The sequence below is a fragment of the Oncorhynchus keta genome, chromosome 23 (genome assembly GCF_023373465.1).
Source record: "Oncorhynchus keta strain PuntledgeMale-10-30-2019 chromosome 23, Oket_V2, whole genome shotgun sequence".
Classification (NCBI taxonomy): Eukaryota; Metazoa; Chordata; class Actinopteri; order Salmoniformes; family Salmonidae; genus Oncorhynchus; species Oncorhynchus keta.
The window spans coordinates 43110422-43135462 of NC_068443.1; the positions used below are offsets into that span (position 1 = coordinate 43110422).

At 41.3% G+C, this 25041-nt stretch overlaps 1 protein-coding gene across 5 annotated transcripts; it reads right to left on the reverse strand.

Moving 5' to 3' along the window:
- Positions 1-1380: 1380 nt before the first annotated feature.
- On the reverse strand, positions 1381-25041 carry si:dkey-181m9.8 (E3 ubiquitin-protein ligase RNF31). 5 transcript variants are annotated; one of them, XM_035800680.2, is made up of 21 exons: positions 24752-25041; positions 23809-23899; positions 23359-23424; positions 22655-22821; positions 22273-22421; positions 19153-19229; positions 17826-17996; positions 17369-17473; positions 15233-15493; positions 14887-14978; positions 14480-14668; positions 13946-14131; positions 12173-12271; positions 11587-11676; positions 11400-11514; positions 10965-11083; positions 10549-10662; positions 8586-8652; positions 8279-8366; positions 7956-8124; positions 1381-7558 (listed from the first exon to the last, which is right to left on the reverse strand). In XM_035800680.2, exons 1-21 carry the CDS (start codon positions 24794-24796, stop codon positions 7382-7384), a joined length of 2637 nt encoding a protein of 878 aa, XP_035656573.1. In that variant the 5' UTR covers positions 24797-25041; the 3' UTR covers positions 1381-7381. The 5 variants fall into 5 exon arrangements, with proteins under 5 accessions (XP_035656573.1, XP_035656572.1, XP_052333244.1 ...); XM_035800679.2 differs by having other exon boundaries at positions 22655-22824; XM_052477284.1 differs by lacking the exon at positions 23809-23899 and having other exon boundaries at positions 24752-25040.

A 25041-nucleotide genomic window follows, 5' to 3' on the forward strand; every position in this document is an offset into this window, starting at 1 on the left:
AGTACTGTAGATATGTGGTAGTGGTAGAGTAGGGGCCTGAGGGCACACAGTGTGTTGTGAAATCTGTGAATGTATTGTAATGTTTTTTTTACAATTGTATAAACTGCCTTTATTTTGCTGGACCCCAGGAAGAGTAGTTGCTGCTTTGGCAGCAGGCTAATGGGGATCCATAATAAATACCAAAAAAAATACAGAGATTAACCATCTATGAGATGATGCACCTACAGAGCCAAGAGAGTGAACAAGGCATATCAAGAAGCTAATTAAAAGAATGATCATTACACAGGGGCACCTGTCAGGTGGATGGAGTTTGGCCTCTAAAATGTGGAGTTTGTCACCAACACAATGCCACAGATGTCTTAAGTTGAGGGGCCGCGCAGTTGGCATACTGACTGCAAGAATATCCACCAGAGCTGTTGCCAGATAAGGTAATTTTTATTTCTCTACCAACGTCGTTTTAGATCATATGGCAGTATTTTGAACCAGCCTCACAACCGCAGACCATGTGTATGGCGTCGTGTGGGCGAGCGGTTTGCTGATATCAACATTGTGAATCGAGTGCCCCATGGAGGCGGTGGGGGTATGGTATGGGCAGGCAGGCATAAACTACGGACACAATTGCATTTTATTGATGCCAATTTGAATACAGAGATAACATGACTAGATCCTGAGACCCATTTTCATGCCATTCATCCACCGCCATCACCTAATGTTTCAGTATGATAATGCACGGCCCCATGCCACAAGGATCTGTACACAATTCCTGGAAGCTGAAATTGTCACAGTTCTTCGATGACCTGCATACTCACCAGACATGACACCCATTGAGGATGTTTGGGATGCTCTGGATCGACGTGTACTACAGCTTGTAACAGCTACCGCCAATATCCAGCAACTTCGCACAGCCATTGAAGAGGAGTGGGACAACATTCCACAGGTCACAATCAACAGCCTCATCAACTCAGGCAAATGGTGGCCACACCATGATTTTTGTTTTTATTCACATCCCTACCTTTTTTTAAAGGTACGTAAGCAACAGAAGCATATCTGTATTCCAAGTGATGTGAAATCCATGGATTAAGGCCTACTGAATTTATTTAAATTGACTAATTTCCTTAAACTAACTCAGTAAAATCTTTAATAGTTGCATGTTCCGTTTATATTTTTGTTCAGTATACATTCCTAAAGAACAATGTACTTCTTCTTCCATATATTTTCTCTGACACGTATGTTATATTTTGCTTAGCAGGACAAGAAAATGGTCCAATTCATACACTTATCAAGAGAACATCCCTGGTCATGTGGACAAGGTCAGGACATGTTAGCACCAGGTATAAACGAGGCTATAATTTCCCCCAAGAACCCAGACAGAGACAGTCGGTCAGTAGAAAAATATGTTTATTACTAAAGTCAGTAGTACTTTTCCTGAACAAGGAGGTACCAGGACAAGCTGTTAAATTGATGCAACATCACACTGTCCTCTTCCCTGATCATTTTCACACACAACAAAAATGCTCCGGGGTAATATTTCCCCTAGGTACAGATCTAATATCAGATTCCCCTTCCCCAATTAATCTTAACCATAGGTGGGGGAAATGCAAAACTGACCCAAGATCAGCGTCTAGGGGCAACTTCAACCTACATTGTGCCATTACAGTAGAAACAAATTGCGTAACTTAGGGAATAAGATACTCATTACTACATACCATACCAATAAGTAGTGAATACCTTTGCATAGCATAGTGAACTTATGAGTAAAAAAATAAAATCATGGTTTAATGCAGCTGGAAAAAAAGGGCTTATTCAGGAGTGTAAAAGGTCCGGATAGAACAATATACAATAACCTTTGCATCCTACTGGATAAGTTGAGTATTGAGTAGCTTTTTATATCTACTTGCATAATACAGTTCTGTACTTTACTTGAATTTAATAATGTACCAAAGCCAACAGCATAAATTGCGATAGGGAAAATACATTATAAATGGAGTCAATCATGCCTGTAATATGACCCAGGTTATCACGCAACCAACTACAGTGCATACCAATAGTGTAGGATCTGTGACATCCACCTGTATTGATCATATCTTCACTAATGCTGCAGAGCTTTGCTCCAAAAGCATTATCAGATCCCATTGGCTGTAGTGACCATAACATTGTGGCAATAACAAGGAACGTCAAAGTGCCAAAAGCTGAGTATAAAGAAATTGAAGAGATCATACAAAATGTTCTCTCAGGACTCTTTTGTTGAAGATATAAAACATTTATGTTAGTCTGATGAGGAAGTGAATCCAGATGCAGCACTGGAAATAAAATCATGCCAGTCATGCCAATTGCTGACAAACATGCACCTATTAAGAAATTGCCTGTGAGAACTGTTAGGGCCCTCTGGATTGATGAACTGAAAAATGTTATGGTTTAAAGAAATTATGCAAAAAAAGGTGTCTAACAAGTCAGAATGCTCAGCTGATAGGTTGAAACAAGTCAGAATGCTCAGCTGATAGGTTGAAACAAGTCAGAATGCTCAGCTGATAGGTTGAAACAAGTCAGAATGCTCAGCTGATAGGTTGAAATGTTGTGTATTACCAAACCAAGATAAATTACAAAACACAATTGAAAGATTTTGGATGACCTAAAATGACATCATGGGCAAGAAACCCAATTAATATCCATGGATCACTGACGTTGATGGGTCGTTTATAACAAAGCCTTTCGATATTGCCAATCATTTCAATTACTATTTCACTAGTAAAGTGGAAAACATCAACAGTTTAAATGACAACATTGAACAGTAAACCATAATACAATTTTAATTTTTTTTTTAAAATTTGTTAAATCTAATGAAAGAGAAGGTTTGCTGTTTTGAATTTGGTCAAGTTTGAGTGGGAGAAATGGAAAAGCTATTGTTATCCAACAATAATGAAAAGCCGCCAGGTATAAACAACCTTGATGGGAAACTATTGAGAATGGTAGACTGTAATGACACCCCTATTTGCTATATGCTTAACCAAAGCCTAAAAGGAGTGTCTCCACATGCGTGGAAGGAAGCTAAAGTAATCCTAAAAATAGTAAAGCAGCCCTTTGCTGGCTCTAACAGCCACCAAATCAGTTTGCTACCTGTTCTTAGTAAACTGATGGAGAGAAGGGCACTCAACTTGTATTGCACGGACTCAAATGACAGATGATTGGTTAAAAATATATGGATAATAAGATAGTTGGAGCTGTATTATTAGATTTCAGTGCAGCCTTTGATGTTACTGATCATAAATTGTTAATTAGGAAACACGCTAGCTATGGCTTTACATCACATGCTCGGAGAGTTATTTATCCGATAGAACCCAGAGAGTGTTCTTCAGTGCAAGCTTCTCTAACATCAGGGCTGTTGTCTTGGGCTGTTACGCTTCTCTATTTTTTACAAATGACTTGCCACTGGTCTTACGTAAAAGCTAGAATGACTATATATGCAGGTGATTCCACACTCTATATGTCAGAACCCAAAACCAGTGAACTCACTGAAATTATAAATAAAGAGTTACAACTCCATTGTGGCGTAGCTGTCAAAGGTACTGCATCCCAGCGCAAGAGGCGTCACTAGAGTCCCTGGTTTGAATCCAGGCTGTATCACATCTGTCCAGGATTGGGAGTCGCACAGGGCGGCACACAATTGTCCCAGCGTCGTCTGGGTTTGGCCACGGCGGGCCGTCATTGTAAATAAGCATTTGTTCTTAACTGACTTGCCTAGTTAAATAAAATAAAATATATATCCGAATGGAGGATTAATAATAAACTGGTCTTAAATACATCTAAAACTAAAAGCATTGTATTTGGTTCAAAACATTCTCTAAGACATAAACCCCAACTGGAGTTTAGTATAAACGGTGTGACCATTGAGCAAGTTGAGGAAGCTACAGTTGAAGTCGGAAGTTTACATACACCGAGGTTGTAGTCATTAAAACTCGTTTTTCAACCACATTTCTTGTTAACAAACTATAGTCTTGGCAAGTCGGTTAGGACATCTACTTTGTGAATGTCACAGATACTTTTTTCCAACAATTGTTTACAGATTATTTCACTTATAATTCCCTGTATCACAATTCCAGTGGGTCAGAAGTTTACAGAAAATGTCATGGCTTTAGAAGCTTCTGATAGGCTAATTGTCATCATTTGACTCAGTTGGAGGTGTACCCGTCTCTGGTCTTGTCCAATCTCGATTACTGTCTGGTAACATGTTCAAGTGCAGCAAAGAAAGACCTAGCAAAGCTGCAGCTGGCTCAGAACAGAGCAGCACACCTTGCCCTTAGCTGCACATACAGAACTAAACTATCATGCATGCCAGTCTTTCCTGGTAGACAAGAGATTAACTGATTCTCTTCTAGTTATGGGAAGTACTACTGTAATGAAAATTCCAGATTATCTGCATAATCAAATAACATTCAGCTCATAGACCCATACATACCCCACAAGACATGCCACCAGTGGTTTCTTCACAGTCCCCAAGTCCAAAACGAACTCGCGGCATAGAACCATGATCGCACGGAACTCCCTTCCATCAATTACTCAAACAGCTAAAATTACCTTCAAATGGTTAAGCAGCGGTTAAGGGAACGGCTAAGACTGAGGGGACACACAAATGTTTGTGCTACTATTATTAATTGTTGTATTTTAAATTAGTTTGACTGTCCTTGTCCATCAGTGTTTGTTGACCCCAGATAGAATAGCTGCTGCTTGGCAAAAGCTAATGGAGCTCTGAATAAAATCAATAACAAGTTTACTACAACCCATTTAACCCGCATCTTAATGAATTATACCTGTCGGCTTTCAGTTAAGTGTTACATCAAGTTCCGTTCATTCAACAATATTTCAGTGTTAAAGTATAAATAATTCACATGCTGGTCATAGCGGAAGAAATGAACATACAAGAAGAATACATTTTGAAAGTTTGTCCTGAGAAGTGAGAACTAGAGGACTACAACAAAAATAAAACTGTACTGCAGTACAGTGGCTATAGAGAGTACACACCCGAATTACACACTTTTCACTTGTTGTTGCCTTACAGCCTGCAATTTAGATGAGTTACTTATCATACATTTCCCACTGATCCTCACAGTGGGGTGTATACTGTCTATAGGGACTGTACCGATTATTTTATGTGAACTAAGTGCTTTTAAAAATATACTTTAAAAAATATAAAACGCAACATGTAAAGTGTTGGTCTCATGTTTCATGAGCTGAAATAAAATTTCCCAGAAATTTTCAATTCGGACAAAAAGATAATTTCTCTCAAATTTTGTGCACAAATTTGTTTACATCCCTGTTAGTGAGATTTTCTCATTTGTCAAGATAATCCATCCACCTGACAGGTGTGGCATATCAAGAAGCTGATTTAAACAACATGATCATTACACAGCTGCACCTTGTACTGGGGACAATAAAAAGCCACTAAAATGTGCAGTTTTGTCACAGATGTCTCAAGTTGAGGGAGCATGCAATTCACATACTGACTGCAGGAATGTCCACCAGAGATGTGGCCAGAGAAATAAGCATAAGCGGTCTCCAACATTATTTTACAGAATTTGGCAGTACATCCAACCGGCCTAAAAAACACAGACCATGTGTAACCACATCAGCCCAGAACCTCCACATCCGGCTTTCTCACATGCGGGATTTTCTGAGACGAGCCACCCGGACAACTGATTAAACTGTGGGTTTGCACAACCAAAGGATTTCTGCACAAACTATCAGAAACCATCTCAGGGAAGCTCATCTGTGTGTCATTTTGACCTGACTGCGTCGTAACTGACTTCAGTGGGCAATCCTCACCGTAGATGGCCACTGGCACACTGCTCTTCATGTGGTTGAGAGGTTTGCTGTCAACATTGTGAACAGAGTACCCCATGGTGGTGGTGGGGTTATGGTATGGGCAGGCATATGCTGCGGACAACGAACACAATTGCTTTTTAATCAATGGCAATTTGAACGCACAGATATACCCTGATCAGAACCTGAGGCTCGTGGTGGCGGAAGAATGGCACCACAATTACCTCACATTTCAGCATGATAATGCACAGTTCTTCCATGGCCTGCATACTCACCGAGCATGTTTGGGATGCTCTGGATTGACATGTACACAACAGCGTGTTCCAGTTCCCACCAATATCCAGCAACTTCGCACAGCCATTGAAGAGGAGCGAGACAGCCTGATCAACTCACACCGGATACTGAATGGTTTTCTGATCCACTAGCTGTTTTTCCTGATCCACACTTTACGGTATCTATGACCAACCGATGCATATCTGTATTCCCAGTCACGTGAAATCCATAGATTAGGAACTAACACAATTATTTAAATTGACTGATTACATTATATTAAGTGTAACTCAATAGAATCTTTGATATTGTTGCATGTTGCGTTTATATTTTGGTATCTACATGTTTATTAAGAATAAACATCAAACAAATTAAATTAAAATGAAAACAAACAAAATCTAAATGTACCAGATCAGGTAGTTATTTCAAATCAAAAGTGCACTTTACGCTGGAGTTGACATACACTGCGTTTACCGTGATCTCACTGCACTTTACGCTGGAGTCACATCCACTGCGTTTACCGTGATCTCACTGCACTTTACGCTGGAGTCACATCCACTGCGTATACCGTGGTCTCAGTGCACTTTACGCTGGAGTCACATCCGCTGCGTTTACCGTGGTCTCAATGCACTTTACGCTGGAGTCACATCCACTGCGTTTACCGAGATCTCACTGCACTTTACGCTCGAGTCACATCCACTGCGTTTACCGTGGTCTCAGTGCACTTTACGCTGGAGTCACATCCACTGCGTTTACCGAGATCTCACTGCACTTTACGCTCGAGTCACATCCACTGCGTTTACCGTGATCTCACTGCACTTTTGATTGAATCCTGGCCACAGCATAGCTAGATCTAGAGCAGCACAACAAAGCTCCTCAAAGGACCAATTTACCTTGTCCCTGCCTTCTATGGACATTTTATGGTGCTATTTCTATGTCATTATTAGGCCAGTGTTACATAGCCATTATGACAGAGGGTTGAAGTTAAATATTACCCCTGGATCATGTTTATTAGGACACGCAACAACAAAAAATTGCACCGGAAAACAAATGTGTTTCTCTCATTGGACAAGACCGGGTAGTCCCTTCCCCAGTTTCACTTAATTTAAAAATGTTTTCTCCCTACTTAACACAAGCCTGGGTGGTATTCACTAGGCACCAAACGGAAGAAAACGGACTGACGCAAGGAACCTGGCCTTATCCATTAAGAAACACATGTTTTTCTCCACAGCAAAACATGTAAAAGCATTTGCCATCATGTGCCCTAAGGAACCCAGCCCAAGTATTTTACATGGCCTTAGTCGTTGAGCAAGAGCAGCAATTGGGAGTCGTCATGGAAGCGCGTTGGTGTGTTTCTCTGAGCAGAAGACCAGCGTGGTCCCGCAGCGCTCGATGAGGGTAGGGGGCAAAGGTCATCTTTCACCTTCACAGGGGGTAGCTTGTTGTCCCTCAGGCTAACCTTCCTAGTCAGGGTCTGAGGGACCGGGAGAGGAGACACACACATAACATTACGGCAGTGTTTCCCAGACCAGTTCTGGAATCAACCCAGTCCTAACTACTCCACGTATGTTAAAATCCAGAACAAGCATACCAGATTATATTAGTCAACTAGCCTAATGATCATTACACCCTTCATGAGTTGCATCCGTTGTGCTAGTGTTAAAAGAAAAAAAAAGCTCTTTAAATAATACAGAATCTCCCAGGGACCAGCGAGCTATGGAAGCAAATTAACGCTTAGGAACTGACTAAATCAGTGTTAACAAAACCATATCAGGCCCTGGACAGCATCAACCAAGGGACCCAGAGGATGAGAAACTCTGTCCAATGACAGTGTAAAAAGCCTTGTGGGTAGTCTCCCCCTGCAGGCTCACCTGTCTAAGGTGCTGTACATAGAGTGCCTCAGGATCCTGAAGGTTCTTCTGTGGAACAGGAATGTGCCACCGCTGTAACTCGGCCAACATCTCGGCCACATCGAACAGAACGGCTGGATCCGCATGACTCCGGTTAATCAGCTCCACTAGACACTCTTTATAGTGTAACCTAGGGAATCAAATTGAATCAAATGTAACCCTTTTTACATTAGCAGTTGTCACAAAGTGCTTTACAGTAAACCAAGCCTTAGACCCCACAGAGTAAGTAGAAGCACAGTGGCCAGTAAAAAGTTCCTAGAAGGAAGAAACTTGGTGTCTCTTACATGCAGTAGCCACTGTACTCTGGGAGAGTTGGTAGACCACAAGGCCCGTCTCCACCCATCTCTCTGTGCTCCAGCACTGCACACACACCTGACAAATGGGAATAGAAATGTTTCAAAAACAACAGCAGCAATCACATTAACTGTGAATACTACAAGTAAGAGTAAATACATTTGAAGCAGCAACCATTTTGATGAACAAAATGTGAAACAAGCTTCAATCAGAAGCAGACTGAAGCATTTAACTATTACCGGTAGATTCAAACATAAATATTTGTAAAGTAAAACCCCTTGTTGGCTTGTAATTTACCTTGTGAATTTGTTCCTGTAGAGCCCACTTTGGATTTGACCATGCCAGCGAGGGACACTCCGTAAAGCTGGAAGAGTGTGTATTGATAGTTTCGTTCAGATACATGATCAATTGCAATTCTCTCTCAGCACAAAGGTTAATGTTCTCCATCTTTCGTCAGAGATTATTATGGCAGATAGCATGATGGGTAAATTTACAGTTGAAGTCAGAAGTTTACATACACCTTAGCCAAATACATTTGAACTCAGTTTCACAATTCCTGACATTTAATCCTAGTTAAAATGCCCCGTTTTAGGTCAGTCAGGATCACCTCCTCAGTTTATGAATGTGAAATGTCAGAATAATAGGAGAATTATTTATTTCAGCTTTTATTTCTTTCATCACATTCCCAGTGGGTCAAAAGTTTACACACTCAATTAGTATTTGGTAGCATTGCCTTTAAATTGTTTAACTTGGTCAAACTTTTCAGGTAGCCTTCCACAAGCTTCCCACAATAAGGGTAGCCTAGTGGTTAGAGTGTTGGACTAGTAACCGGAAGGTTGCAAGTTCAAATCCCCGAGCTGACAAGGTACAAATCTGTGGTTCTGCCCCTGAACAGGCAGTTACCCCACTGTTCCTAGGCCGTCATTGTAAATAAAAATTTGTTCTTAACTGACTTGCTAGATAAATAAAGGTAAAAAAAATACAAAATAAGATGGGTGAATTTTGGCCCATTCCTCCTGACAGAGCTGGTGTAACTGAGTCAGGTTAGTAGGACTCCTTGCTCGCACACCTTTTCAGTTCTGCCTACAAATTTTCTATATGATTGAGGTCAGGGCTTTGTGATGGCCACTCCAATACCTTGACTTTGTTGGCCTTAAGCCATTTTGCCACAACGTTGTAAGTATGCTTGGGATCATTGTCCATTTGGAAGACCCATTTGTGACCAAGCTTTAACTTCCTGACTGATGTCTTGACATGTTGCTTCAATATATCCACATAATTTTCCATCCTCATGATGCCATCTATTTTTTGAAGTGCACCAGTCCCTCCAGCATTAAGGCACACCCACAACATGATAATGCCACCCCCATGCTTCACGGTTGGGATGGTGTTCTTTGGCTTGCAAGAATACCCCTTTTTCCTCCAAACATAACGATGGGCATTATGGCCAAACAGTTCTATTTTATCATCAGACCAGAGGACATTTCTCCAAAAAGTACAATCTTTGTCACCATGTGCAGTTGCAAACCGTAGTCTGCCTTTTTTTAATGGTGGTTTTGGAGCAGTGGCTTCTTCCTTGTTGAGCGGCCTTTCATATGTCCATATAGGACTCGTTTTTCTGTGGATATAGATACTTTTGTGCCTGTTTCCTCCAGCATCTCCACAAGGTCCTTTGCTGTTGTTCTGGGATTGAATTGCACTTCTCGCACAAAAGTACGTTCATCTCTTGCGGTATGACGGCTGCGTGGCCCCATGGTGTTTATACTTGCATACTATTGTTTGTACAGATGAATGTGGTACCTTCAGGCGTTTGGAAATTGCTCCCAAGGATGAACCAGACTTGTGGAGGTCTTGGCTGAGATTTTGATTTGCCCATGATGTCAAGCAAAGAGGCACTGAGTTTGAAGGTAGGCCTGGAAATACATCCACAAGTACACCTCCAATTGACTCAAATGATGTCAATTAGCCTCAGAAGCTATGACATAATTTTCTGGAATTTTCCAAGCTGTTTAAAGGCACAGTCAACTTAGTGAATGTAAACTTCTGACCCACTGGAATTGTGATACAGTGAATTCTAAGTTAAACAATTGTTGGAAAAATGCATGCACAAAGTAGTGTCCTAACCGACTTGCCAAACCTATAGTTTGTTAACAAGAAATGTGTGGATTGGTTGAAAAACAAGTTGTAATAGCCCCAACCTAATTGTATGTACACTTCCGACTTCAACTGTAGGTAGTGTAGGATTGGTAGTGTAGGATACCTGAAGCAGCCTGTGTAGTCTGGGCACGTTCCAGTCCCTCAGGTGGTACAGGCAGTCCCTGGGGTGGTGGGCGTGTAACCCCTTGGACCCACACTCAGCTGAGAAGTCACACCCCTGAAGAAGTAATTTATTAGAGGGATAGTACATTTTTAGATCTAGAGTGTTGTTGCCTCATCCAGACCATTTAAATGTTGTTGTTTTTTAAATTGGTACGAATATGTATCTAAGAGAGTGGCTTTAAGCATGTTATAGGATTACATTTCCTAGTGTTCTGCTACTCATTTTGACTAGAGACTAGTGTGCCTGGGTTAAGAAAAATTATAGACATAAGATAATACAACTTAAATCTACTTTGACTGGAATTCTCCTTTAAATGAATGCTAAAGTGTCAGCTCAGATTCAACTAGGAGACTTACCACGCCTAATTTGAAGGGCCTATTACAGCCGCCACAGAACTCGTGCTGGCATTGGGTGCATTTGAAATGGAGACAGCCTCCCTTGGAAAGGTAGAACACAAACTTGCATTTTGGACATTCTGAAACGAGACAAATAATATATGCAGTTAAATGTCTTTCTCACCGAGACAGAAATTCAAAATATTGCATGTGCCTCATCCAATTTTGATTCAGGGACATAAGATGTTTAATCTGAACTAAACATTAAAAAAAGACTACATAACACCGTTAATAATAATAGAAAAAGATGTCTTTAATAGTGACAACTCAATTACACAGTCGTGACACAAACTGTTATTCAAATAGGCTAACAGCTAGCAGACCTATACAACTGTGTGCATCATAAACCGAGGGTTCAAATAAACAAAATAATGAAAGTAGGAGGTGTGCGTGTACCTATTTTATTCCTGCTGAGGAGATTCTCCAGTTTTGCGGTCTGGTACTCTGGGTTATTGTGGAGTTGCCACTCTCTGAACTTCTCACAGGAAAGACCCTGGTGTTGTGGAGCCCACTGGTGTATCAAAAAGTTGTTAGAAGGTTTTCCAACCATTTGAATGTGAGTGTACATGAATACATTACTTACTGCAGTCTTGCATTGGGAGCAGGTGCTCTTCCTACAACTAGGACAGTCCATTCTCAGCTGGTCAGCCTCGTGTAGAAGGCCAAAGGAGCACTAGAACATTGCACACAAACTGACATTCATAAGCACCTGGATGTTCCAGTTGAAAGAACAAGGCCAATGTCTAAAGGTGCAACTTCACCAACATGTCTTATCGAGTGGGGTATTGAAGATCGCATGAGTCAATCACCACCTTCCGGAGACACCTGAAACCCCACCTCTTTAAGGAATACCTAGGATAGGATAAAGTAATCCTTCTCACCCCCCTTAAAAGATTTAGATGCACTATTGTAAAGTGGCTGTTCCACTGGATGTCATAAGGTGAATGCACCAATTTGTAAGTCGCTCTGGATAAGAGCGTCTGCTAAATGACTTAAATGTAAATTATGTAAATGTTTTGAATTGAAGGGGAGGGAACGAGGGTGAAAGAAATACGAGGAGAATGAGAGAGAGAGAGAGAGACACTATTAAAAACACAGAGGTGGAGACAAAGAAAAAGAGAGACGAAGAGACGAGCAGGAGAACCAGAACGATGAGTGAGATGTCTTACGTGGGCACACCAGCGGAAGTTAGGCATCTCCTGCAAGGCTCGGTCTCTCAGCTTCCTCTGGAACAACTCGTGGATCTGAGGATCTAGGTAGTGCCTGATCTGGCAAGAGAAAACCATGTAGATAGGACAGATGTTAAACTGTAAATTCCTCTAGCCTTTCAGCACCAGTTTCCCAGACCCAGATTATTATTACTTTTAAACCTTTATTTAACCAGGCAAGTCAGTTAAGAACAAATTCTTATTTTCGATGACGGCCTGGGAGCAGTGGCTTGTTCAGGGGCAGAAAGACAGCTTTTTACCTCATCAGCTCGGGGATTTGAACTTTCAACCTTTCGGTTACTAGTCCAACACTCTAACCACTAGGCTACCTGCCACCCCACAGATTAAGCCAACTTCTGGGCTAAAAGGGATTTATGCTCTATGGCAGGGGTATTCAACCGGGGCTATTTGAAAGGTTTTATGAATGTTGCTAGCAAAATATTTCTTTTTTTATGACATACCTACAGTAGAAAAGAGGAGACTAACTTTATTTCTCAACTCCTAGTATTGAGCAAATTACACTCATTGGAGCCAATTACACTCACTGGAGTATGTGACATAGGCTTTGTAAAAGCAGCCGTGAATAGGCTACCAGCGCAATAACTGCTGCTGGTAAGCTTTATTGACTTGGACAGCTAAACAGCTGCTCTGAGCGAAAATGTGTTTGGCGTTACCTTTTTCTAGCTAATAGGTTAAGAGTTCACACTTTCTCCTCCAATTCTAATGTGGAGAGGTCAAAATAGTGAAACACTATCTACTAAATCTGTTGATTACTTCTCCTTGACATGATAATTCACCTGATAAGACCCCCAAAAACATTCTAACGTATGATGGGGTCCCCGGATCGCCGGTTTGCTTGGGAAAGAAAAGGTTGAAGTCCCCTGCTCTATGGAGAACCTCCCATGAATGTGCTTTTTAGTCCAGGTTTATCAGCGTTTATCAGAAACTGAACGTGAGACTGGTGCATCTCTCTCCATGAATGTGCTCACTGACTCCTGCAAATCCGTTGTTGTTTGGAGAGCGCACAAACTACGCTACACCAAAGAGGAATAAACTTTGTTATTTCCATTGCATTAACCAGTTCTGTCTATTTCTTTATTGTCTTGTTTGGAGCACATGTCTGGTTTCTCCATGTTGTGTGAACAGAAGTATCTGGCCTGCGTGCCAGGATAGGTGTGGCTTATTTAGGTGCCTGTTTGGGTTACGTTCTTGTTCAGCTTGATTTTGGTTAATCAATGGGGAGGCTGCATCTGGGCCTAGTAGACTTCACCTGTGCTTTTCTAGTTAAGACAGGTTTTGCATGATAGGAGGCTTTTTCTTTTTGAATACTGACAATTAAAAGTCAGAAGATTGTAAATATATCAACTTGTTAATGTATCACTGTCATCACCAGCGCGGTTGAAATAAAGCCAACACCCATTTGCACCTCTTCTTGCCTGCCTCCTTCTGAATAATTTGTCCTTACAACTGTTACAAGGTCCCTATTTTACAGAAGACAAAATTATATAAAAATTATTTGCAGTAGACGTAGGAGATGGCAGCTAGCTATTTGGAACCAGTTTAGCGTTGACATCCCCTTCCACTAACAAAACCGAATGTTAATGGAATTTTTAACCAAACATTTCAATTGAAACAGAGCTAGGTAGAAAGGTCCACCCTGTCTATACAGTGGTAAGGTCTGAACACTACATCGAAGCAATGTCTACTACTACCGGGAAGCTACTGGCGCCTGACCTGTGTGTCAAGAAGGCTGAAGTAATCCAAGGCCTCCTCCACGCCGCCCTGGCTCTGACGCACGTCGGGCTGGCCACACATGGGACACACCACATGGACGATGCTCTTCTCCTTGATGGCCTGGGAGAAGTAGGCCTTGAAGCAGCTCTCGCAGAAGGCACACAGGCAATGGGTCATAGTGATGATCTGTAGAGGGACATGGAGTGAGGGAGAGAGAGAAAGATCGAGAGGGGTGGAGCACGATAGAGACATTTTACTCTTCTAAACCTCGTAGTGCGCTAAAACCTTGTTCCCACACAAACTCTGGTGGAATGTCTTGCAGCATGCCCTTTAAAAAATGTGCATGAGCGGGTAGATATCAAGTAAACAGCGGTGCAATCGGGAGCTGCCATATTCAAATAAAGACTGCAGGAGACTAGGGACACCCTACTTTAACCTGCCCAACAATAGTGGACCAGTGATTACTTCAAAGAAGGCAGGCAAAGAAGGATCCATGTTGACAGTATTTGAATGGGGTCCCAGTCTCTCACCCACCTTGCTGAAGGACACCTGCTCGCGGCAGATGGGGCATTCATGGGACAGGTACTTGAGGGCCGAGGGAAGGTCCCGGCACGACTGTACCGCCTCCTCCACGTCGGCCTGGCTGAAGCTCCGCCCCTCAAGTGACAGCAGGCTATGGAAGATGGCCGCCTTGTCGCCGGAGACGCCGGGCGGCACCGTAATCTGACGAAAGAGAATTGCATATATATGAAGAGTGTAGAGTAGTACTTTAGAGTCCACTGTTGAAACGGAATTTGCTCTTTTTGCAGTCTTTATTCTTTTTTAAATCATGGAAGGCCCACACTTATACAATATGCACACAAACCCTGCAGCACACATGGACAGACAGACACATACACACAGAGAAAAAAAAACTGGTTGGGGGTTAAGCCCACTCTTACCCGAGCACTGTTGACCCTCTTGAGCTGTATACGGAAAGGCCGCTCATTCACGGTAAAGATTCGGTCTGCCTGTAAGAGCACCTGCTCTGCATCTGAAAGCAGATCCAAAATATCAATAGAAAAACTATTTATCATTAGTGCCTTCTTGTTTCAGTCTATTTGCTTCCATTTGGTGCCTAATGAAAATTACCCTGATGTACTCTCCCATATCATGTGCATAATATAAATTTAAAAAATTCTACAATATACATTTTCAGGCTGTAACTCCATGGTAGTGTTTGCATGTTAACCCTTCACATCTACAGTATATGCTCTCTCTTACCCCCCCAGCCCCTTTCTCACTCACCTCTGGGACTGCGGAAACTGACCAGGGCCTGGTCGTTCTGGGTTGGGGGGTAAGGGTAGGTCACATCCAGCACCTCTCCCCCACCGTTGCTCCTGCGCTGGAAGTAGAGGGTGAGCTTGTTCTTCACCCGGCTGGGGGACTGGTCCGGTGGCAGCTGGCTCACCAGGATACGATGCTGGTTGTCCACTAGGGGCGTGACTGCAGTGGGGATTGGGGGGTAGTCACCACCACCTCGATCACCTCCATTGCCTTGCATCTGTCCTGAGGAGCGAGAATCGGTGGGCAGTTATTCACAAATGAATGGGAAAGATAAGAGTCATTTAATTTAATTATTATATTCAGTGCCCTGCAAGGACCGAAACACTTCTGGTTTTCATTCTGTGTAGACAAGTAACAAGTGTACTCTGTATGTATGTGTACAACATGTCGCAAATGTGTTCTCAACTGAGTTTGAGTCAGTGGAGATGTTATGCTCAAAATAAACTTGCAGACTGGCTAAAACATAAAGCGGGTACAGCCTCAGTGTTCAATGTAAATGCGTACCGGAAGTTGCACAGAATGCTCAAAGTTTCCACTCCAGACCAAAAATTTGCCCAGTGAATTTGTTTTAGTTTCATGTTTCAATCTACACTCTCAGAGTGGCTTACCAACATAACCAATGGAGCAAATGCATCCCAAAACATTTTCACAAGCTATTGATTTCTATGATCCAGCCAGTAGCCAATATATGCTGCTCAATGTAGGACTTGAAAACATTATGCAGGGCTTGACATTAAGCTTTTTAAATTGTTGTCCAAAAAACACAAACAAAAAAAAGTCAAACACAATGGACCAAATAGGTGAATGAAATGTAGGCTACCCATCTGCCAATTGGCTTCTTAGCATAGTCAAGTCTCAGAATACAGCACTGCCCCTTTAAAACAGACTAAATATTGGATAGTTAAATTTGGGTTGGCCTGTTGCTGATATTTTTTTGATTCGATCACAAATCCCACATTAAAGGGTTAAATCCCACATTAAAGGATCAAATCCCACATTAAAGGATCAAATCCCACATTAAAGGATCAAATCCCACATTAAAGGATCAAATCCCACATTAAAGGGTTAAATCCCACATTAAAGGATCAAATCCCACATTAAAGGGTCAAATCCCACATTAAAGGATCAAATCCCACATTAAAGGATCAAATCCCACATTAAAGGATCAAATCCCACATTAAAGGATCAAATCCCACATTAAAGGATCAAATCCCACATTAAAGGATCAAATCCCACATTAAAGGATCAAATCCCACATTAAAGGATCAAATCCCACATTAAAGGATTAAATCCCACATTAAAGGATCAAATCCCACATTAAAGGATTAAATCCCACATTAAAGGGTTAAATCCCACATTAAAGGGTTAAATCCCACATTAAAGGATCAAATCCCACATTAAAGGATTAAATCCCACATTAAAGGGTTAAATCCCACATTAAAGGGTTAAATCCCACATTAAAGGATCAAATCCCACATTAAAGGATCAAATCCCACATTAAAGGGTTAAATCCCACATTAAAGGGTTAAATCCCACATTAAAGGGTTAAATCCCACATTAAAGGATCAAATCCCACATTAAAGGATCAAATCCCACATTAAAGGATCAAATCCCACATTAAAGGGTTAAATCCCACATTAAAGGGTTAAATCCCACATTAAAGGGTTAAATCCCACATTAAAGGATCAAATCCCACATTAAAGGATCAAATCCTACATTAAAGGGTTAAATCCCACATTAAAGGATCAAATCCCACATTAAAGGGTTAAATCCCACATTAAAGGGTTAAATCCCACATTAAAGGATCAAATCCCACATTAAAGAGGAAAATTTGATTTGATTAAAAAAATAGTTTATTCTTGTGCATCTCTGCGCAGATTGGCATTTTTTCTGTGCGGAACTCCTGGAGGAGCTGCAAAGCTGCGCATGAACAGCTTAGAGGGAATATTGACTGTAGGTGAATTGCTACACTCGGGTGTAGCTGAACACCTCAATACCTCTTGGTGAGCCGGCTGCCACCGGACCAGTCCCCCAGCCATGTGAATCAAACCTCAATTCAACTTTTTTAACACTTTAGGGATTCAGTTTTCCACTCACCTCTTTCTTTAGTACCAAGCTGGTACACATTGACAACATTTTCCAGCTGTAGGCTCTTGAATAGGTTGTTCATGTCCTCAGAACTAACAGGAGTGTTATTTGGCGCTGTGGAATGAGAAAATGAAATGGCAGATAATCAAAGCACAAAATAATTTTCATTATGTATCACAATGCGATCAATACCAAACTTTAAATACACACAACTATGGCATGCTCACCATCAAACCTGCACTATGCAGCATTTTGTTAGTTTAGATATCCCCATGGCTTTACAAAAATACTACTTAGAGATACCAGATGTAGCTTAGTAGTACTTTCCTACAGTACCTTATTAGACTGGTTAAGACTAGTCTAAGAAGAACTTCCAATAGAGAATCTACATTGAACATGCTTGATAGAGCAGGACGAGGCCTAATGTGTGGAAACCACCACCAAATGTTTATATACTGGGTCCTACCAGAGGCAGTAGTGATGAAGGGGTTGGTGGAGGAGAATGGAAACTGGACTCCACTTGGCACTCCAAAGTTTATCCCCATATCCAGTAGCTCCTCTGTGTAGGACCGCCTCACACCAGTCGCAGACTCTCTGAGAGGCCCCGATTGGCTGGACTTTAAACTCTTGGGCGGAACTAGGAGAATTGATAATACACTGTTAGTGAGGAAATGAAAGCAAAAGGCTGACAATTTACTAGAAGTCATTATAAATAAGGGTGAGGGAAGAGCAGTGAGAAGGAGTAGAAGTGGGTTGGCCGGTTGGCTATTGATTGTGTAGAGGGCCTAAAATTAACAACCACCACCTGCCAAATGCAGGTAGATTTTGGCATTGGCTGGTAAGATGTCTATTTCACCAGCCACATTGGTGGGTGGTCAGGGCTCCATAGTGCGAGCATTTCACTCACATTTGTGAGAAAAAAAAAACGTACGTGTAATCACATTAAATAGTCAAATAAATGCTGCAGTAGCTGTTTTCAAAGTATTTCTGCCGTTTTGTTTCATAGCACAAAATAACTACTAATCCTATATAGCCAATTCCACTTTGCACTGCCTCACTGCCTGGCTGGGGGCTGTGCTCACGTGAAGAGCTGAGTGAAACATACATTTTAAGAAGCGCTGCGCACAGGAATAAAACTTGGTCTAATTTACTTTAAACGAAAGTCTACTGAAATCAGACTTTGTCCTTGTTTCTTGGCTATTTATATTGTTTTGCTCACAAGCTAGGTTGTTTTTCTGTTTGAATTTCAACGGCTAGGGAAGACTAGACAAGCCTCTACAAATCAGACTCAATCACACAGGCACAAACATGACTGGAGTCGTGCTACCATGGTAACCTCCCACCCTTAATGGGGCAGGTGAACATTTGTCTCATCTATGATATTTTGGTTTAAAAAAAATGAAATGAAACAATATACCACATTAGTTCTTACTAGTAATACATTTAATGATTGTTTTAGAAATATTACAAAAATTGCTCATCCGTTAATCTTTGTGTTTTGTTGGTGTAATTTCAGCGGTAAGTTGTTTTTTTGGGGGGGATCTACCTGCCACTGTGGCTGGTGGACCAAAAAGTAAATGTTATGCCCCGATTGTGTAAATACAGCTTACCTTTTCCATTTATTTTAGATTGTGGCAGATAGCTGGCTCTACAAAACAGATGGCCAGGGGATGTTGACTCACCTTGACATTAGACCCCTTTTTAAGTTTGAAAACATCTAACAAACTTTAAAAAGCAGGGAATGTTAGGGAATGCATTTCTAAGATACGGTACAGAGTTCGGAGAACACCCACCTATTGCTCTAGGTAGTGGCGTGGAGGACATTGAGGAGCGCCTGGCTTTCGGGGTAGAGCTGCTTGGTTGAGGCCAGCTAAGAGGGAGACACAGTACCATACAAACTCAAAGCATGAAGGGTTACTAACAACTGAAAATGAAACAATTTCACTTTAAACAAAAAAGGCTTAAACAAATCAAAATATATTTTATATTCTTCAAAGTAGCAACTCTTTGCCTTGATGAAAGCTGTGGTCCTTCTGTAGCTCAGTTGGTAGAGCATGGCGCTTGTAACGCCAGGGTAGTGGGTTCGATTCCCGGGACCACCCATACGTAGAATGTATGCACACATGACTAAGTCGCTTTGGATAAAAGCGTCTGCTAAATCGCATATTATATTATTATTTTATATTTAAAGCTTTGCACACTTTTGACATAGTCTAAACCAGCTTCATGATTTAGTACCTGAACTGCATTTCAATTAACAGGTGTGCCTTGTTAAAAAGTTAATTTGTGGAATTTCTTTCCTTCTTAATGCGTTTGAGCCAATCAGTTGTGTTGTGAAAAGGTAGGGGTGGTATACAGAAGACAGCCCTATTTGGTAAAATACCAAGCCCATATTTATGGCAAAAACCGCTCAAATTAGGACATTGAAGGTCAGTCAATGAGGAAAATGTTAAGAACATTGAACGTTTCTTCAACTGCAGTCGCAAAAACCATCAACCGTTATGATGAAACTGGCTCTCATGAGGACCGCCACAGGAAAGGAAGACCCAGAGTTACCTCTGCTGCAGAGGATGGATAGGTTCATTAGAGTTACCAGCCTCAGAAATTGCAGCCCCAAAAAATGTTTCAGAGTTCAAGTAACTGACATCTCAACATCAGCTGTTCAGAGGAGACCTCGTGAATCAAACCTTCATGGTCAAATTGCTGCAAAGAAACCAAAACTAAAGGACACCAATAAGAAGAAGAGATTCTCCTGGGCCAAGAAACACAAGCAATGGACATTAGACCGGTGGAAATCTGTCCAAATGAGATGCTTGGTTCCAACCGCTGTGTCTTTGTGAGACGCAGAGAAGGTAAACGGATGATCTCCGCATGCGTAGTTCCCACCATGAAGCATGGAGGAGGTGTGATGGTCCTTTTCTGGTGACACTGTCTGTGATTTATTTAGAATTCAAGGCACACTTAACAAGCATGGCTACCACAGCGATACGCCTTCCCATCTGGGACTATGATCTGCTTTTCAACAGGACAATGACCCAACACACTTCCAGCCTGTGTTAGGGCTATTTGACCAAGAAGGAGAGTGATGAGTGCTGCATCAGATGACCTGGCCTCCACAATCACCCGACCTCAACCCAATTGAGATGGTTTGGGATGAGTTAAGCCGCAGAGTGAAGGAAAAGCAGCCAACAAGTGCTATGAATTTGGGAACTCCTTCAAGACTGTTGGAAAAGCATTCCAGGTGAAGCTGGTTGAGAGAATGCCAAGAGTGTGCAAAGCATCAAGGCAAAAGGTGGCTAGTTTGAAGAAGATATATTTAGATGTTTAACACTTTTTTGGTTAGTACATGATTCAATAAGTGTTAGTTTTGATGTCTTCACTATTATTCTAGAAAATATTAAAATTAAAGAAAAACCCTTGAATGTGTAATTGTCTTAACTTTTGACTGGTACTGTATACAGTGGCAAGAAAAAGTGTGTGAACCCTTCGGAAATACCTGGATTTCTGCATCAATTGGTCATGACATCTTATCTGATCTTCATCTAGGTCACAACAAACAGTCTGTTAAACTAATAACAAACAATTATACACGGTGTGTCTTTACATTTACAGTCCATGGTGGGAAAAGTATGTGAACGCTTGGATTTAATAACTGGTTGACCCTACTTTGGCAGCAATAACCTCAACCAAACGTTTTCTGTAGTTGTGGATCAGACCTGCACAACGGTTAGGAGGAATTTTGGACCACTCAGCTTTACAAAACTGTTTCAGTTCAGCAATATTCTTTGGATGTCTGGTGTGAACTGCTCTCTTGAGGTCATGCCACAACATCTCAAATCAGGTTGAGGTCAGGACTCTGATTGGGCCACTCCAGAAGGTGTATTTTCTTCTGTTGAAGCCATTCTGTTGTTGATTTACTTCTGTGTTGTTGTCCTGTTGCATCACCCAACTTCTGTTGAGCTTAAATTGGCAGACAGATAGCCTTACATTCTCCTGCAAAATGTCTTGCTAAACTTGGAATTTATTTTTCTGTCGATGATAGCAAGCTGTCCAGGCCCTGAGGCAGCGAAGCTGCCCCAAACCCAATCCCTCCAACATACTTTACAGTTGAGATGAGGTTCATGTTGGTGTGCTGTGCCTTTTTTTTTTTCCTCCACACAGTGTTGTGTTCCTTCCAAACAACTAAACTGTAGTTTCATCCGTCCACATAATATTTTGCCAGTAGCGCTGTGGAACAATGTTTTTTTTTGGACAGCAATGACTTCTTCTGTGGTGTCCTCCCATGAACACCATTCTTGTTTAGTGTTTCATGTATTGTAGACTCGTCAACAGAGATGTTAGCATGTTCCAGAGATTTCTGTGCTGAACTTTATCCATTTATAGACAAAATGTCTTACCGTGGGCTGATGAACATTGAGGCTTTTAAAGATAGTTTTGTAACCCTTTCCAGCTTTATGCAAGTCAACCATTCTTAATCTTAGGTCTTTTGAGATCTCTTTTGTTCGAGGTATGGTTCACATCAGGCAATGCTTATTGTGAATAGCAAACTCACATTTTTAGATTTTTTTTGTTATAGGCCAAGGCAGACCTAACCATCATCTCCAATCTAGTCTCATTGATTGGACTCCAGGTCAGCTGACTCTTGACTCCAATTAGCTTTGGAGAAGTAATTAGCCTAGAGGTTCACATACTTTTTCCAACCGACACTGTGAATGTTTAAATTATGTATTCAATATGGACAATAATTTGTGTGTTATTAGTTTAAGCACATTATGTCTATTGTTGTGACTTGGATGAAGATCAGGTCAAATTTGATGACCAATTTATGCAGAAATCCAGGTAATTTCAAAGAGTTTGCTTTTCTTGCCACTGTATGTCCATTATTCAAGGAATGAGCACCCTTCTCAATTTACCTGCCAGGGTCCGAAGACTCTGCATATGCACTGGAGTGTGCTGCAGTAGGTAGCATCTGAACTCTGATTGGGTGCATGGCAAAGAGGGGCGTTTCCTTTTGAAATGCAGACCTCATTTCTGAGACGAGCAATGACAGGTTGGACAGCCCCTGCCAATCAAAAGGTAGACGCAGTTCAAACAAACTAGAAAAGTAGATTGATTATGATGGTGCTAAAGTACCACCCCTCTTCATGCCCCTCCACTCAACCCATGCATGCTACACACACGGCCTCTCTCTCTCAATTTTCTAACCACTACTCTAACAATAAAATAAATAAAAAAATCAACAAAACATTCACCAAGCACTATCAAAATCACATTGTTGCATTGTTGTCGACTTACGCTCTTCCAGTTGGTGAGGCAGTCGAGGAGCACCTGCCCACTGGCCTCAACATATGGGCACCTGGGGTTGATCAACATGGAGATGGAGGGACACACGTAGCACCGCGGCCGGCTCTCGGGGTGAGTCTCGTGGAGCCAGATGCACACTGGGATATTATATGTGTTACCTGCTTGGAGGACGAATTAGGGTCACTTCAATAAGAACTTACATGGTGAAAATGTTATCAATGTGGCAAGGTACGAAAACTAGTTATTATTAGTATTATTATGATAGTGTGCTTACCGTCATGGTACGAAAACTAGTTATTAGTATTATCATGATAGTGTGCTTACCGTCATGGTACGAAAACTAGTTATTATTAGTATTATCATGATAGTGTGCTTACCGTCATGGTACGAAAACTAGTTATTATTAGTATTATCATGATAGTGTGCTTACCGTCATGGTACGAAAACTAGTTATTATTAGTATTATCATGATAGTGTGCTTACCGTCATGGTACGAAAACTAGTTATTATTAGTATTATCATGATAGTGTGCTTACCGTCATGGTACGAAAACTAGTTATTATTAGTATTATCATGATAGTGTGCTTACCGTCATGGTACGAAAACTAGTTATTATTAGTATTATCATGATAGTGTGCTTACCGTCATGGTACGAAAACTAGCTATTATTAGTATTATTATGATAGTGTGCTTACCGTCATGTGGAACTGGAATAGTACCAGCCAAATAAACTAACTTCTTCTTTTCCTTATTGGGGAAACCTGTGCTTGAAACATAAATATCATGTTAGCATTCTGCATAATTTAAGGCAGACACAGGGCACTCAAGTTGGTCTGGTCCAGAAACAACCCTAGAGTGCAAAACAACAGTCTGACCATACATCTTCCCTGGGGACCTAAGGTGTCATGACCATACATCTAAGCACAGCAAACCTTTCTAATCCACTTCACTGGTGACCTAAGGTGTCATGACCATACATCTAAGCACAGCAAACCTTTCTAATCCACTTCACTGGTGACCTAAGGTGTCATGACCACTACAAAAATAGTGACACCAACGACACACCTAACAGTGACACAGGATCAACATAGGTTAGTTTAAATAAAAGACAAGTGATGATACAGGTTTATAAGCTGTGAACTTACAGTAGAAGTCCACATACATACGCAGGTCTCCATAAGTCGCTGTAACATTCTTGATATCACTGACAACCTCAACAGGGAAGCTGTATTTACACTGAAAAGAATGAAAAGAGAGAGGGAGAGGGAACATGTAATCACTATTGGCACACTAGCCATTATCTTTTCAGTGTGTAATAGACAATAAAACAATGATCGAGTCAATACACTCGTCCAGTTATTTTAGACATCAAGAGGCATGTGGATTTGTTTACTGACTGCAGTACTGTTTAGGCACTTCAACGCTGAGTGTGGCATTCCAATTATTGGTTAGTTAGCGAGCTACTTCATCCAAAGATGATCTATATAAAAAAAATATATATATATTCGCCTCTTCCTCTCTGCATCACCCCACGTTGACAGTACAGAGTACTAGAAACAATGACAAGTCAGAACACTGAAGAGGCAAAAAGCTCAGCTGTAAAGCATATTGGCTAACAAACTGTCCCATGGCTTGAAAACCAAACATTGCTTGCAAGCTCGCTCGTCAAACTGTGTTGTCAGTGAAGGGAAGCTACCAACGTTCGCTAGCAATGTCTGGATAGTTGCACCTGTTCATTGTAGTAGTCAGCTGGCAACTCAATTTAAACACGATAGCAGATTGTTCAGCTAGGCTAGCTACCTATTCCTGAAAGTGCAGCCTCAGATAAATGCATAACTAGCTGGCTAACTAGCTAACGTAGCTAGTTAAATACCTTGTCACAAAGTAAAGTTAGCTAGCTAATGTTAGTAGTTGGTTAACTAACTTTTGCTTAGCCCTACAACGTCCGATGTAGTTTGCCAGAGATATGAGTATCTTTGCTTACGTTAGTGTTATAGTTAGCATATATAGCTAATTACAGTAGCTAACGTTAGCTATCAAGATAAACCAGTTAGCCTAGTTTCTGAATGATGTTGTTTATCTTCTTACCTCGGTCAGTGTTTCATATTCAAGGACCGCTGGGACCCTCGGCATATTTTATTATTTAACCTTTCAATCTTATGTGGAATTATGAATCAACATTCAAAACTAGCTATGACAACATCTGACATTCCCGACAGCTGCGATGAAATACACTAGGAACTGGAAACGGGGAATTTGGACATCTCGACATCAGTCCGTTCAAACAACTGGGAACTGAGGAAAAAAAAAAAATGGAGTGTCTGACATGGAAGAATAAATTTGAACCGTCATCCAACGAGGAATTCCTACTCGGGGCT